The 15,226-nt window shown below is 34.0% G+C and overlaps 1 protein-coding gene across 1 annotated transcript in view; it reads left to right on the top strand.

The window, feature by feature from the left end:
- The window catches only part of LOC149943716 (nardilysin-like), a 57,121-nt gene that overhangs the window by 3,183 nt on the left and 38,712 nt on the right, over positions 1-15,226 (top strand). Inside the window, exons 4-11 of the mRNA XM_090176162.1 lie at positions 270-413; positions 1,336-1,472; positions 1,546-1,846; positions 2,357-2,533; positions 7,744-7,825; positions 7,936-8,035; positions 9,502-9,605; positions 11,449-11,537. Coding sequence (XP_090032288.1) covers positions 270-413; positions 1,336-1,472; positions 1,546-1,846; positions 2,357-2,533; positions 7,744-7,825; positions 7,936-8,035; positions 9,502-9,605; positions 11,449-11,537 — 1,134 coding nt within the window. The remainder of the gene's footprint in view (positions 1-269; positions 414-1,335; positions 1,473-1,545; positions 1,847-2,356; positions 2,534-7,743; positions 7,826-7,935; positions 8,036-9,501; positions 9,606-11,448; positions 11,538-15,226) is intronic.

Genomic DNA, 15,226 nt, shown 5'->3' with positions numbered 1-15,226 from the left:
AAACACAGACAGACAGACAGACAGACACACAGACAGACACGGTGATTGTATAACCCCTCATAGGGGACTTTTGTCCCCTCGGAGAGGTAAAAACGTAACGATATACGCTAATAATTGCCTTGTTCTCACAGGAAGTATTATAACCATATATAAAAATTTAAAATTAAGATGGTAATTATTTTTAAACGTGCCCCTCATCGAGGGTGTTGAAAATTTAAACACTTTTGATTGTCACGATACTTTTGTGAAGATTAATTTTATTTTCAAAGGTGAGGTGTATGGAGATTCCATCAGGTGAAAGCATTTTGAGAGTTATGTCACATAATGAAGACGACTTGAATTCGTGCATCATAAATTATTATCAAATTGCTCCTGGTTCTATTACCTCCAACGTGTTATTTCAATTACTAATGGTAAGGAATATATCTGGATGCGATTGTATTGATCTCTATCTTGAATATTAAACTGCATGTGGTAGTCTTCAGACCCTTCACTCTACCCTCCTTTATGAGTCATGTCAGAGGCTTGTTCGTTTTAAAGTTCGTGATCTGCCCTAACTACTAACGTGAAAGTTCTAAATAAAGACTTTAACACTGAACCCATGGGCGGCCGCTCTGCGTACTCTAATAGAAGAAATCGCCTCTTTAGTATATGCATGAAGATGCCCCCCCCCTCCAGATAAATATCTGTGGGTTGCCTTTACCTGAATAAATTTGGATTTTCACGTTTAAAATAAAACGAAAATACGAAATTTTTAATATAATTAGTTTAAATAGCTAAAATTAATTTAATTTTGTTTCTTAATTTTACTTTTTATGATATACATTTAGTCTGACTGCACTCGCTTACGACACTTTAAGGATAATGAATAAAGAATTTACCATTTTTGAATCTCCTTTCCATCGTCCCATTGCGATTATTACGCCCTGTCACGGGTAAGCTAGACAAGGAGCGACTGTTTTACCAAAGATAACAGAATTTTCTAGGACCAAAAGCCTGTAACTCTCCGTTTAATAATAATGATTCATAATTCAAAAATTTAGCAACAGCACGCGGACGTTTCTGAGAAAAAAGATTAATATTATTCGCTGGTTAACAGACGAGTTACCTGGATTTTTCCTCGTCTTGGTCAACAAAAATAAGCGGGTCTAGGGTGTCTTCCAAAGGCTTTAGTAATTAAGAAACAAAAAAATTCAAAATATTAAAGCGCATCCTTTACCCTTGTGGCAGAAAAATTACCGTTCGATATTCATTGAAAAATCAATACATTAATTTTCTCCGTTACATTTCCCACTATCTTTTAAAACCAACAATTTTGATCCATATTCTTCATAGGATATAATGTCTGAGCCATGCTTCAATCAGTTAAGAACAATCGAACAATTGGGCTATAACGTCGGCTGTAAGATTCACGCTACTAATGGTGTCCTCGGATTTTCAGTGTTTTCTTGCAGCCCGGCTGATAAATTTAGGTAAGTATAATTTTTACCTGTAAATGATTGAAATAAAAGCTAGATTCACAATTTTGTTTTAAAATATCTCTAGCTGTACACATGTTGACAACCGCATTGAAGCTTTTCTGGAGGTTTTCAAAAACCAAATTCAGAATTTGACCCAGGAAGAATTTGAATCTCGAATCCAGACGTTGATCAAGGCTAAAAATCAGGCTGATTTGGACATGGAAAGCGAAGCTAGCCGCTGGTGGGAAGAAATTAAGGAGTCAACCTACGCCTTCGATTATATTAAACAACAAACGGAATATTTGAAAAATCTCAAACTATATAATTTTAAGGAATGGGCAGAAACTGTCCTTGACAAAAATTCACGGAAAAAGATGAGTTTTCAGGTATCCTATATGTTGCGTGTTTATAATAACCCATCCGTGTTATCATTGTATTAGCTTAGTTAAAATGAGTAATATCAGAGTTCCATCGTGGTACTACATTACTGCGGATGACACTTATTAATTTTTTATACCTTGTAATATTCAGCGATGGTCAATTCGCAGTGTACGCTTTCGTTTATTGGAGGCTCGTGGCTTCAAACCCCGGCTATGGCCAGGCTGAAAATGTCTCATTTGCGGTTTTCAATAGTTTTTCAAATCTTAATTGTTGTGATTTATAGATGATTTTAATTATAGTTATAATTCTTTGGATATTAACGTGGGCTTTGTTTTTATTGCTAATCACATAGCATCAGAACTCTTATTTTATAGTTAATCATAAAACGCAATTACTTATATTTTTTAACAGGGTGGTTATTGGAGATTTTGTAATTACCATGAACGGGTTATTTTAAACTTCTTTGTGAAGCTAAACGTGTCGAAGTCGTAATTAATAATATTTTAAATCACAAGGTCGTGGGCTACGGTGAAAAAGCGTTGGAAGACTGCGTTTCTTCAGAAATCAACAACAACACTTTGCTGCGTAAAGAAGATAAGAGTTATCTAAAGTATTGCCTGTGCAAACAAAAAGATAAAAAATTGTTTATAAATGATATCGCGACATTTAAGAAATCACTAAGAATATACCCAGTTTGTAAATGGTGATTTCAAGCGTGGTATTTAAAGAGAAAATCTGCTAACTATTTTTATTCGGAATATGAAAACAAATGGATACTATTAAATGTTATAAAATATATTAAACTTATTTTTGGTCTAATATTAATCAACCGATTTGACCATCCACTGAGATAAGCGAAAGTTAAGGGGTTATAGGATTATACCTTTTACCCAGTCGCACTTAGAAGTAGGTTGAAATAATAAAATTTTCCAACTTTTGTATAGCCACATATTCTAACGGTGCTTTCATCTTTAAAGAATATTAAAACTCCGGACCGGGAAAACTTATAGATAGTTTAAGCATTTACACATAAAACATAAATTTTTATTCTACCTTTTAGATTTAATTGAATCTGTGGGGCTGTATCTGTGAGTTTTCCAAGCTTTGGATTCTCTAGAAATTAAAAACTATTTCCAAAAAATTGCACAGTTATTATTCAAAGGATATTGCTTTTTCAATATACCTTCTAATTTTAACCGAAAACAATGGTCCTCATCTTTTAGTTGTGACTAGCCAAAACAAAAACTACCCATATCGGCTTAAAATTTCATTTTGCAAATAAATAAAATATTTTCATTCACCATATTCTTAGATACTGTCAGATTGGGATCAAACTTTTCAAATAGCATAAAATCTTTTTCGGTTGAAATTCGAAATTGGCGAATAAAAACCCTAACTGCAGTTATTTTAGCCAATTTGGCTAGAACATCCTACATTTATTGCCCAAATCCAGCTGGATGAGACCTTATATTTTCTGTGGAAATCAGGCGGCAGCTTGAAAATGGCATTCATAAATTCTAGTAAGTTGGTGAGTAGTGTTACAGATTCAAATATATTTTAACAAAATGCTTTAGTCCAATTGGATAAAGCTTATGGCACCTATCGCAAAATGGATATACTTTCATCATTTTTAGTTCCACATCGATATATATATATATATATATATATATATATATATATATATATATATATATATATATATATATATATCGAAGTGGGACTATTGCTACGGATGGATTGTCGTTTAGTGTTGTATGTTTGTTTGTTTGGCGTGGAAAAGCAACGACACGGTAGATGGAGTTGCGAAAAATAATTCATTTTACAATTTGTATTTTCGGCGTCGACGCCGAGACTCGAACACAGATAGCCGCTGGCCGCGTAATCTCCAAAAACCAACGGCTATACCAACCTAGCCACGCCATGCTCTGCAAATTTTATCTTGAACTTTTACCACTGAACACTTTTTGTTTCGTGCCCGCCCTATAGGGGGGCGCATTTCTTCCATTGGGGGCGGAACGAAATTTTGCGTTTACTCAATAGCGGTACAAGTAGATTGTTAACTAGTAGTGCCCGTAAAGGCGGGAGAGATAGATCCGTTAGACATTGCAGCAGAGAGCATATAATATTATATGATCTCTGATTGCAAAGAGGTCTACCTCGTAGCTGTCGCAAAGGTCAGAAGTAAAAAATAAGTGTGCACTTTCTTATCGAAACCGTGTTTGGTCAGAAGTAATGAGTGTGGCACTTTCTTATCGAAACTGTGTATGGTCAGAAGTAATAAATAAGTGTGGCACTTTCTTATCGAAACCGTGTATGGTCAGAAGTAATAAATAAGTGTGGCACTTTCTTATCGAAACCGTGTATGGTCAGAAGTAATAAATAAGTGTGGCACTTTCTTATCGAAACCGTGTATGGTCAGAAGTAATAAATAAGTGTGGCACTTTCTTATCGAAACCGTGTATGGCCAGAAGTAACAAATAAGTGTGGCACTTTCTTATCGAAACCGTGTATGGCCAGAAGTAACAAATAAGTGTGGCACTTTCTTATCGAAACCGTGTATGGCCAGAAGTAATAAATAAGTGTGGCACTTTCTTATCGAAACCGTGTATGGCCAGAAGTAATAAATAAGTGTGGCACTTTCTTATCGAAACCGTGTATGGCCAGAAATAATAAATAAGTGGGGCACTTTCTTATCGAAACCGTCTATGGTCAGAAGTAATTAATAAGTGTGGCACTTTCTTATTAAAGGGAGAGTGACCGAAAAAAAACAGTTGGTCTCATTCGATAGAACTCTTTGACGCGCACGCAGTGCCGTTAATTTCCGCCCCCTCTGACCAACCCCCGTAAAGGGAGAGTTACCGAGAAAAAAAAGTTATTTCATGAGGGTGGGCGGTGGCCACTCTTTAACAATGGATGGTGAATTTTATATCAAACAATAGGAAATCACATGGGCTCAACAGCTTTTTTATTAGTTTGCCCACCCGGGTCAGCTGATGGTGGGCGGCATCCACTCTTTAACTTAGGGTGGCAATTTATTTATCAAACGATAATAAGCGTTTGTATTAGTTTGCCTACCTATGTCTACTAAGGGTGTATAGGTTTGTCCACTCTAATACACTGATGTGGAACTAATATTACGGCCTGGGCCGACTTGTTCCTGATTGTGTTGAATTTTACCCAAATACGTGTTTTCTACTAACATTGTAAGTTTATGATACCTCTAAGTAGTCAATTAAGCCTTTTCAAGGTGGGATCCTTGTCTAGAACACGTGATGTTAAAACTTGTCTCTCCGATTGCCGCGAAAATTAAAAGTTAATAAAATATCTCGGAGCCAGCGATGCTGTGTGGTCGAGAATGAAACTTTATTGGGAGAGAGGGTTTTTTAGGATAATTTAAGTGGCGTCTGCTCGCATCGAGTAAGAACAGTCTTTTATCTTCAACTAGTGGGCGAGGATGGAATAAGGAAGTTATATTAAAAGGGAATTAGAGAGTCAAAATTATGGATTAAATACCGCATTTAATAAATGAGAGATTAATGAAAGTTTTTAATTATCTATATCTTTATGGAAAGTTTACTTACCAGTTATAAGCCTAATTGGCTCTAAAAACTTTCCCGCTAGAGTTTGAGTGCCTTTCTTTAAAGATTTTACTTTCAAATCGACTTAGGATAATTTTTTCCCAACACTTCCGACTCAATATAATACATCTTTTAGCAGCAATATTTCACTGAGTTTGTTTTACACCCAAATTAGCTGTAGTAAAATTATTATATCTTGAAAAATTTTAACTTCCAAAACATCAAATATATAAACATCGCTCCCATTCACTCATTAAAACTGTCGGCTATTTTCATTAGTCATGAACCATGACTTTTTAGTTGAGTCACGTGAGAAAAATAAACCATTAGAAAAAACGGGTTTTTTTCCTATGCGGGGGGAACGAATATTCCGAGGGAATATCGAAATTTCTCGCTTTTGAGGCAGTTCAAGCTAGCCTTGCACCAAACGGGATTAGAGAAACGTCGGGTTTGGCAGTTCAGGTTTATATTAAGACTTCGTTGACATACAGTGCGGAGATAATTTAGGTCTATTTGGACAAACATATCCGCCAAAGGCAGCATAGCCATTTGACTACTTAGAGGTATCATAAACGTATGGTGTAACCAATACAGGAAAGTATAGCCAAATCGCCTAAAGAATATCGTAGATATATAGAAACGATAAGGTTACTAACTCACTAAAACTATGTTCCCACGTAAGCGGTAGAAAACGTTTTGATCAGCTTAAAACGATTTAGCCTGGTTCACACAACTGCTTCGAATCGATTTGAACGCGGCTTAATTAACGTCGATGGAGACAAGCTTTTTAAGGTCGTAGTTAGAAGCGAAAACGAATGGATTCCAAACACGCCCCCATAGAATCTCTGTTGAGAGTAGCTCTCGATAAAAACTAAGTGCGTAAAAAATTACGATTTATATCGTTGATCTGAAATATTAGTATATTAATTTACGAGAAAATGGACCTTGCTAATGGCATTCTATGATTAATATTATATACTACATGTAATGTAATAGTAATACATGTTGATCTAGACTATTATGGGCTCATTTTTTGCGTAGTAGGAGTTTTAAGTCCACTTTTTGACGCACCAGTTACATTTTTTTTCCTAACGCTGATTTTGACAGCTTTTATTTTTTATGAGATTAGTGGTTCAGTGGTTATTTATGTCTCCTACTTTGTAAATTTAAAGGAATTTCTGAAAAGCGATGTAAGATATTTGGGGTGTTAGATAATGCTCGATTATAACATATCTTCGAAATCTAAAAGGAGATGGCGGAGTGCTTAGCACTTTGGCCCCGCACCAAGAGGAGGCTTATTGGGTTCCATCCCAACCTGTAGCACTGGGTAAAAATTCGGAACAACTTCTTTCGAGTAGATTTTGCAAGATATCTTGTCACTGGTTAGAAGGGTTTTCAATTGAGTTCTTCGGTTTCCTCTTTAACGATAAAAGTGAGTGTAGGAAGCTGTTGGCTCGCTCGCGATGAAGAGAAGTCCCCTGTGCACCTTCCTATTCAACTTAACCCGGCCACCTGGCTAGATGACTTTATTACTTTGTTTAGCTCTAAAAACGTTAAAACTGCCAACGACGCTATTTCCGTTCTACGGTTCAAGTATGACGGGTAGAAGGTTAAGCCAGATTTTAAATATTTTAAAATCATATTCCTTTATCTGTGCAGTTTTGTTTACAATAACATACCGATATCTCAAATTAACTGTTCACATTGGCTATATGAAAAATATCGACATCTGTCTGACCATTTAGAATATGCCTAATTTAAATTGATTTTTCTCGCTGTAACTAGACGCAAATAAAGAATAGTACTGTTAACCTTTAGACTCTTTTATCATCGTTTCGCCCCCCCCCCATCTTTACAATCTCCCATGTGGCGGCCGCCACAGCCTTACTACCTAATGCCTGCACTATGGACATTTCTTTCCCCTAATGGGTCCCCTCCCCAGGTAGTCAAGCTATGGATTCCCCCACGAATATTCTCCGTTAAAGAATCTATAAGAAACCTAAATATTCAAGGCTTGTACTTAATGGTAATGCAGACATTTTGAAGTAACAAAAGTCTGTAACGGTATTGTTAACTTTTGGGGCTGTTTTGAAATGATAAGGGGGAGTTTGAAAAAAAAAACTACAATTTTGGAAACATTAAATTTATGTTCGCTTGGTGTTAAGAAAATGGCCAAAGTAAGAAATCGTTAGTTCCGTCGAAAATAACCCATTTTTCTCTAAAAACACGTATGTTCTAAGAAAAATAACCCAATCTCAAGTGGATCCTTTTCTGTTTGCATCCAGTATATCGAAATCTTAATCTTATGACCACCATCTGCTTAGGTACTTCCACGTCGAGCGTACAAGTATATTCTACTCACGTCAATGGGAACCCGAGCAGATGGAGGACGCTTACTTCAAACGAGTAAGAGAAAATTAACGCGTACACTATTTGGGAATATTTTCACTTTTCCGACCTCAACCGGAAAGGACTTCGATTTAGTACGGAACCTTTTATTTGAGCGTTTCTTTCAGCGGTAGTTCTTCGAAACAAATTGAGACACATGGTGAAATTTACAAATGCCAAAGTTATATGTTTTTCTATGTTGGACCCTCATTGTTATTTCGACAAAAGGTACGATAAATTATTTTATCAATATTCAGTTCTAAAAAAATAGCTCATCGTACACGTAGTAAAAAGCATAAACTATTTGTAGAAAATGCTTTCTTATCATTTTGTAGATGGAAATACTTCATTTTATCAACTCAAACACTTTGTTTATTATTATTACGCAGATTTTCAGTTGGTAATGTCTTTGTTTTCGGTTAAACGGAAATTTTTATGTCAACAGCCACTTTTATTTCCTTAAAATCAATTCAATTCTTGTACAAGTAAATTCACATTTTAAGTTTAATAAAATATTTTAGAGATAATTTTTTAAATTTCAATTCGTTGATGTTGTTTCTAAGTTTTGTTATTTTAGTTAACATTAATTAAAAACTCGTAGCAGAGAATATTGCCTATTTGTTTTTTATTTCTAAACAAAACTTTCAACTTTTGCTTAAAAATAACTGTTAATCGTTGTCTGCTAATATTTTGCAAATTTTTATATAAATAATACACGTACTTTTGAGAAGCCTTGTCACTCTATATAAATTTGAAAATAATCATTGACGAATTACTTTCTACGCTATTGATTAAAATGTTATTTGGTTTAATTGTAGCGTATTTTTTGAAAGGTCACATGGAGGTTGTCTGTGAAAAATCATTTTATTTATAATCGTGATTAAGTACAAATTCCAGTGAATTAAATTGAGTGACCCAGTTCATTCTTAAGGCGGAGTCAACCCTCTTCGAGATAACTTCACGCGATATAGCAATTGGACGGTTATATTGATTTTTAGATTCACATCGAAAATTATTTCGAGTTTGAACTTTGGCTGTGGCCGTCTGTTGTGAAGCGTTTCTGTTGTAAACGATTTTCTCATAAAAGTTCTTATCATTAGCTAAATCGGTATTTTAATTTAGATATTGAAAATGGCCCACGCTATAAAACGCCCGAAGCGGGGGGGGGTGGTTATAATTGTGCACAATTAAGATATGTCTATACTTTCATAAATTCCCCCTTAAACGCAGGCTTATACTGTCAATTATATCCCACAGCATTGCGTGAGTATCTCTACGAAATCATGCTAGTAAAATGTTAATTCAGTGCGTCGCTTTTTGTGGTGGTTTTGGATACAAATAGGTAATCTACAGTAGTAAGTTTTTTCCAAGTCATGAAGTAGCAGCTGTTTTAAAATTTAACAATCTACAGTAGCTCGAGTTGTTTAGATAATTCATAAAAATTTTGTTTCTGTGAGAGGTAAATCGCTTTATCTTTTACGCGGTTCGGACGAATGAATGACAGCCGTATGTCGTGTTCCATTGGTACTTTCCATTTACAGGGAGTATAACTAACTAACAGTCTAACTAAATTCTATATAGCTGAAGGACACAGTTATGTTCGCGTTTTTTATTTATTTTAGTAGGAATTTTAATTTGGTTACCGCAATTGATATAACACATGAATGTATCTAATAAATATAATTTTTTATTAGTCATTTACGAAATTGCTCAAAAATGATCAAATATTTGCATAAACTGTACAAATGTTCTCCTTTCGTCATTTTGCAAATGAGTTTAATTCTTTGTGACCATAAGGGTAAGAAATTTTAAATGATACCATAATCGGGAAGAAATGTCATATAGATTTGGGCAACCGGTTGCCCATAAATTGCGTAATTCATTACAGAAAATATCGATATATTTGTTTAGACCCAGAAAATTGCTAATTTGTTACCTCTTGAACAGTTAGGGTAAGAAATGTCATTACGCATTAATTGATTTTATAATCGAGATAGAGAAATAGATAGACAGATTCGATATGAAACCTATAATTTTACATTTTAATTCCTTGGATATAGATATTTTAAATAAAATGGGTTGCATTCTTATATTTTTTAACATAGATGTGGTGTACATTAATAATATTAACTTAAAAATATGTACTTTCTATTTCCGGATTACCCTGATGAGATTGGAATATTTTTATGATTAAAAACCCGGCTTTTGGAGCGAGTCGCATACACGACTTTGATTATCTTTAGACACTTCCATAGTGAAACATATTCCCATAGTTAAACATATTCCCGGACATTATCATTGTTATGACTACAGGCTATCAAGGACTCGTTGTATAAAAAAAGGTTGACTAGAAATGCTACGGCACCGTCAATAAAGTGAACCCGATGGAGGATCGTTCCAGGACAGATTTTCCCACTTGTTCACCCGACCATCGCCAAATTTCGTGAAAACTTGTATTTAAGGTTCTTCTGGCCGTAGAAGTCGAATCTAAAATTCTCATGAAGATTGGTGTAGCGGTTGCTGAGATACGGTGTAGTCACATTTTTGAAAATGACCTTGAACCTTTCCGTTAACCATTTTTTATCTCAGCTTCTACTTAACCCAAAAATTCGAATGAGGGCTCATTTTAAAGGAATTGAAAAGCGCAATGTAAAAAAGCACTAAGTTTCATGCTATATGTAAGAAAAATACAATAAATCAAGTTTTAAATAGTTGACCTTTGACCCTGAAAATAGCTCATTTTTAATTTCAAAATTTAATTTTTTTCCGCATTCCCTAGACGCGCTTCAGTTGCAGTCAAAAAACTGCGAGGGTATTATTTTTTGTTTTCGAGAAAAAAAATTATTTTGTATAGCCCTCCTTAAAAAAATATATAGAAATTTAAAAAATATATACAGACCCGTGTTAACTAAAAAACGATACAGAGCCAATTACTCAACATGTCTTTTAAGTAAGAATTTTAAATTTTCAGGTTACATAGAGGGTGCAGGGGGACAAATGTCAAAGAAAATTTCAATGACCTTAAATATAGCATGAAACTTAGTGCTTTTTTACATTGCGCTCTTCAATTCCTTTAAAATGAGCCCTCATTCGAATTTTTGGGTTAGGTAGGACCTGAGATAAAAAATGGTCATTTTCAAAAATGTGACTACACCGTATCTCAGCAACCGCTACACCAATCTTCATGAAAATTTTAGATTCGACTTCTACGGCCAAAATAACCCCAAATACAAGTTTTCACGAAATTTGGTGGTGGTCGGGTGAACAAGTGGGAAAATCTGTCCTGGAATGATCCTGGAGTCATTCGTAAATTGGATGTCCGAGGCCTGCTAAATAGTGGCCTTTGTAGTACAATGGCAGTGGCGTTGGGACGGTAACCCAAAGGTTGTAAGTTCGATTCCTACCGGGGTGATATGATTTTTCTAAGTCACTCTGGTATGGAACCATGCGCAGAAGTATTCCTTGGTTTAAAAGAAACTTCGAATTATACTCCCAGATATCATTCAAATAATTATACACCAAATCCCCTTGAGATCGTCTATTTAACCATGATTTTAAATAATATTTGATATGATTTATTTTAGTGTTTCCATAGCAAATACCTGATAATATTTTTGTTTAATAATTTTAATATCTTTCAGCGATAAAAAGAGAAGCGAATGTGTCCTTTGCTAAAATTATTCCAAGAATATCCTGTTCAACAACAAATATGGATAAAAGTGCAGAATCGGTAAGATTTTTTCATTACCAACAAGAATAATAATAAATATTATTTTTGACAAATTCAAAATTTCGAATTCCTCCAAAAGCGTATAATTACGCCGATATATAAAAAAATTATGGGTTAACTAAATAATTTCAGTTATAAAAACCTAATTCACCAATTATTGCTATTGGATTCGCTGGTAAATTCGATTAGAAATAACTGGTAGTGTTGCCAGATTCTGATTATTTGGATTGAAAAAGACAGAAAATGGCAGACTTTCGTTTTTGCCAACAAATATGGAGTAAAGAAATAAAACTGTTTGTGAGTAACGAGCTACAAGTAGACACGTTAACCCTTTGACCGGGTTCGTACGAAATTTAAGGAATTAATTTCCTTGACTCTTTCCGGTTTTCGCTGAACAATTTTCCAAATTTACCCTGATCATTTTGATGTAATAAATGAAATGTTTGAGGTAAAATCATGTTAAATATTTAACATGTATTTTAACATATCTTTGAAAAATTTATTCGCTGGATTTTTGGTATAATTTTTAAATTCCCTGACTTTTCCCTGACATTTTGGAGCCTCTTTAAAATTCCCTGACTTTCCCCTGACATTTTGGAGCCCTTTTAAATTTCACTGACTTTTTCCTAACATTGTGGCGCCATTTTCAAATTCCAGGTCGTGTACGAACCATGTTTGACCAGATCACGTTATTCCTGTAAAAACCTTATGTAATGTAAATTTTAGAAATACGCTAAATATGAAATGCAAGTCGGTAAAATCCATCAGCCAAGGTCACAATGTTTGTTGGGGAGCTTGTTTCATTTGTTTTTGGGTCAAAACTGGCGTTCTGCGATTTCAGATTTATAGTTTGATCGTGGCTTTAGGCACCACCGTTCCAATTATTGGCAAATTTTTAAGCGTTCGAAATCGCCTCTGAATTAATTACGAGTTTCTGCCAAAGGGCTCACAATTAATTTAAATGAACGTTTTCGGGTTTCGCTACCTTATTCCTAAAACCAGGTAATTCGTAAAATTCTTTTTCGATAAAATTCATCTTGGGTTTATTAAGTTGATGTACAAGATGATTGAACATTTATTAATATTTAAATTTAATATTCAAAATAAAGCTATAACATCGGGGACATTGTGTGTACTTAAATGCCCGTGAGTAGAAGGAAAGTGAGGGTGTGGCTCCGATCCCGGGGTCGGGGCCAGGTTCGGGATCGGGGTCCGGGATTTAAGGGGTGAAATGAGGGTAAAATCATCGAAAAGTCAATGTATTTAGGGTATTTTTCGCGACGATTTGTTTTTTCCGTATATCAAAATATTATGTCCAGGCCAACTTGTTCATTTATCTACGCTTATCTCGAAACACACTTGAACGTATATATTATCAAGTTTTAGCGTACGGAATAAGTTGAAATGATGTAAAAATTGATAACCTAGGCGGCGCGTGCGCAGATTACCCCGGGGGACGCGGTTAATTTGAATTTAAGAGTGTTTTGACGTCATGGAATATTCGTTGTTAAAGTAGAATGGAAATATTTTTAAACTTCATTTTAATATCATTGTAGTACTTAAATATGCTTGACACTTGAACCAATCTCACGAGTATTTCTTAAAACGAATATCTCGATCGCGTTTTATCGTACGAAATAAGTGGAAATTATGTAAGTTGTATGATTAATAACCTAGGCAGGAAGATAGCGCGCGTGCGCGGATTACCTGGAAGGCGCGGATTGCCCGGGCACGCGGTTAATTTGAATTTAAAACATGGATTCCCTCTCCGAAATAATTCATGTACCCAAAATTGGACCGCAAGTTTTTTTTCTTTTAGGGGAATCTCTATGGGAGTTTAACATTACAATAAAGCTAATAGGTCCAGTTTGGGGTACTTTTGGTCCGAAATCTGGTACATAGGGCCGAAAATGATGACTTTTGTCGTTTTAAGGGTACTTTTGGTCTGATTTGGTCCATTTTTGGGTACATCAGAAAAGCAGTTGGAAAAACGAAGAGCCTTATTTTTTTTTCCCACCCATCTCCAAACTCCAAAAATTTATTGCTATAATTTATTTATCCCTTCCGTAGGTATAAAATAAGATAAAAACCACTTACCTATATTTTAATTACGGTAAATTAAAAATACTTAATTAGTGTACTAAGTTACGTTTAAAAGAACCTTTTGTAACAATTCCAATATGTAAATATAGGTATAAGGATTGAAAAATACTTAAAGTGGTTTTACTGATAAACTCTAAAGGAATTTAACTTTAAAGGGTATCTTAGATTATTGTTTTTAATTTTATTCAAGTTGAAAACGTATTAAGAGTCCTTCAAAGTACTATAAAAGGATTTTATTTACGAACTTAATTCATATTTTCTTCAAACTTTCAATTCGCTTTTATTACTATTTGAATACGGTAAAATATAATTCTTATACACAAATATAGTCAGAAAGATACTATAAAACACTAAAATTAAAATTAAATTAAATTTGTGTGGATAAGATTTGTAAATATCATTTTGAAATTAATAACTTTCACGCTTTATTTAAGTCAAGCCAATAAAAACAATTACCTATATTTTAAATACGGTAAAATATAAATACATTTCCGATATGTAAATAGGTAGAAGTAAATAGGTAGAATAACACTATGAAAAGTTCCTTTTTCTTCTTTTAATACGACAACACACAACTCTGATACGCAAATATATATAAAGAAAATATTAAAAAAAAATTTACTCTACGTTCGATACGTTAAAATACATTTCCGATACACAAATATAGATAAAGAAATACTATAAAATGTAAAAAGGTAGAAAAATACTACACATTAACCATTATGAATTTAAGCTTACAACATCCTTCACGTATAGAGCATAACATATATGTTCAGAGTTACTTGTTTCCTCGTTATCTTTATCGCATGTGTTTTAAATAGCGTATGGAATAAGTTAAGAATGTACTGAAATGGTGTATGTTTAAACCTCGTAGAATAAAGAGTAAAACATATGTTCATAGTCGGCTTGATTACTAAAGCGAATAACACAGAGACGTTTCCGGTGTAGTCACGTAGGAAGAAAAATACTACAACACTCTCTATACTCTACATTCAACACGTTAAAATATACTTCCGAAATGCCAATATAGGTAGTAAAATACTACAAAATCTCTATACTTTACCTTCAATACGTTAAATTACATTCCAATATGTAAATATAGGAGGAAAAATACTACAAAAGCCTCTTTTCTTGGCGTTCAATATGTTAAAATAGATTTCTGAAATGCAAATGTAGGTAGTAAATACTACAAAATCTCTATACTCTACCTTCAATACGTTAAATTACATTCCAATATGTAAATATAGGTAGTAAATACTACAAAAGCCTCTTTTCTTGGCGTTCAATATGTTAAAATAGATTTCTGAAATGCAAATATAGGTAGTAAATACTACAAAAGCCTCTTTTCTTGGCGTTCAATATGTTAAAATAGATTTCTGAAATGCAAATATAGGTAGTAATTACTACAAAAGCCTCTTACTCTACGTTCAATACGTTAAATTAATGATATGCCTCCGATCGAATCGTTCATTTTTTCCTATTTAAATTAGAATTGCTTCTAGTGTTCGGCAGTCGATTAATTTTTATAGACAAATTTTCCGATTTATTTAAAAAACGTTGGTAAAAAGAATATCATTTTAACTTAT

This window comes from Leiobunum rupestre, chromosome 5 (genome assembly GCF_980474605.1).
Source record: "Leiobunum rupestre chromosome 5, qqLeiRupe1.1.hap1, whole genome shotgun sequence".
Taxonomy (NCBI): Eukaryota; Metazoa; Arthropoda; class Arachnida; order Opiliones; family Sclerosomatidae; genus Leiobunum; species Leiobunum rupestre.
Note: the sequence above shows the minus strand (reverse complement) of the source record. Positions and strands in the feature narration are given on the sequence as shown.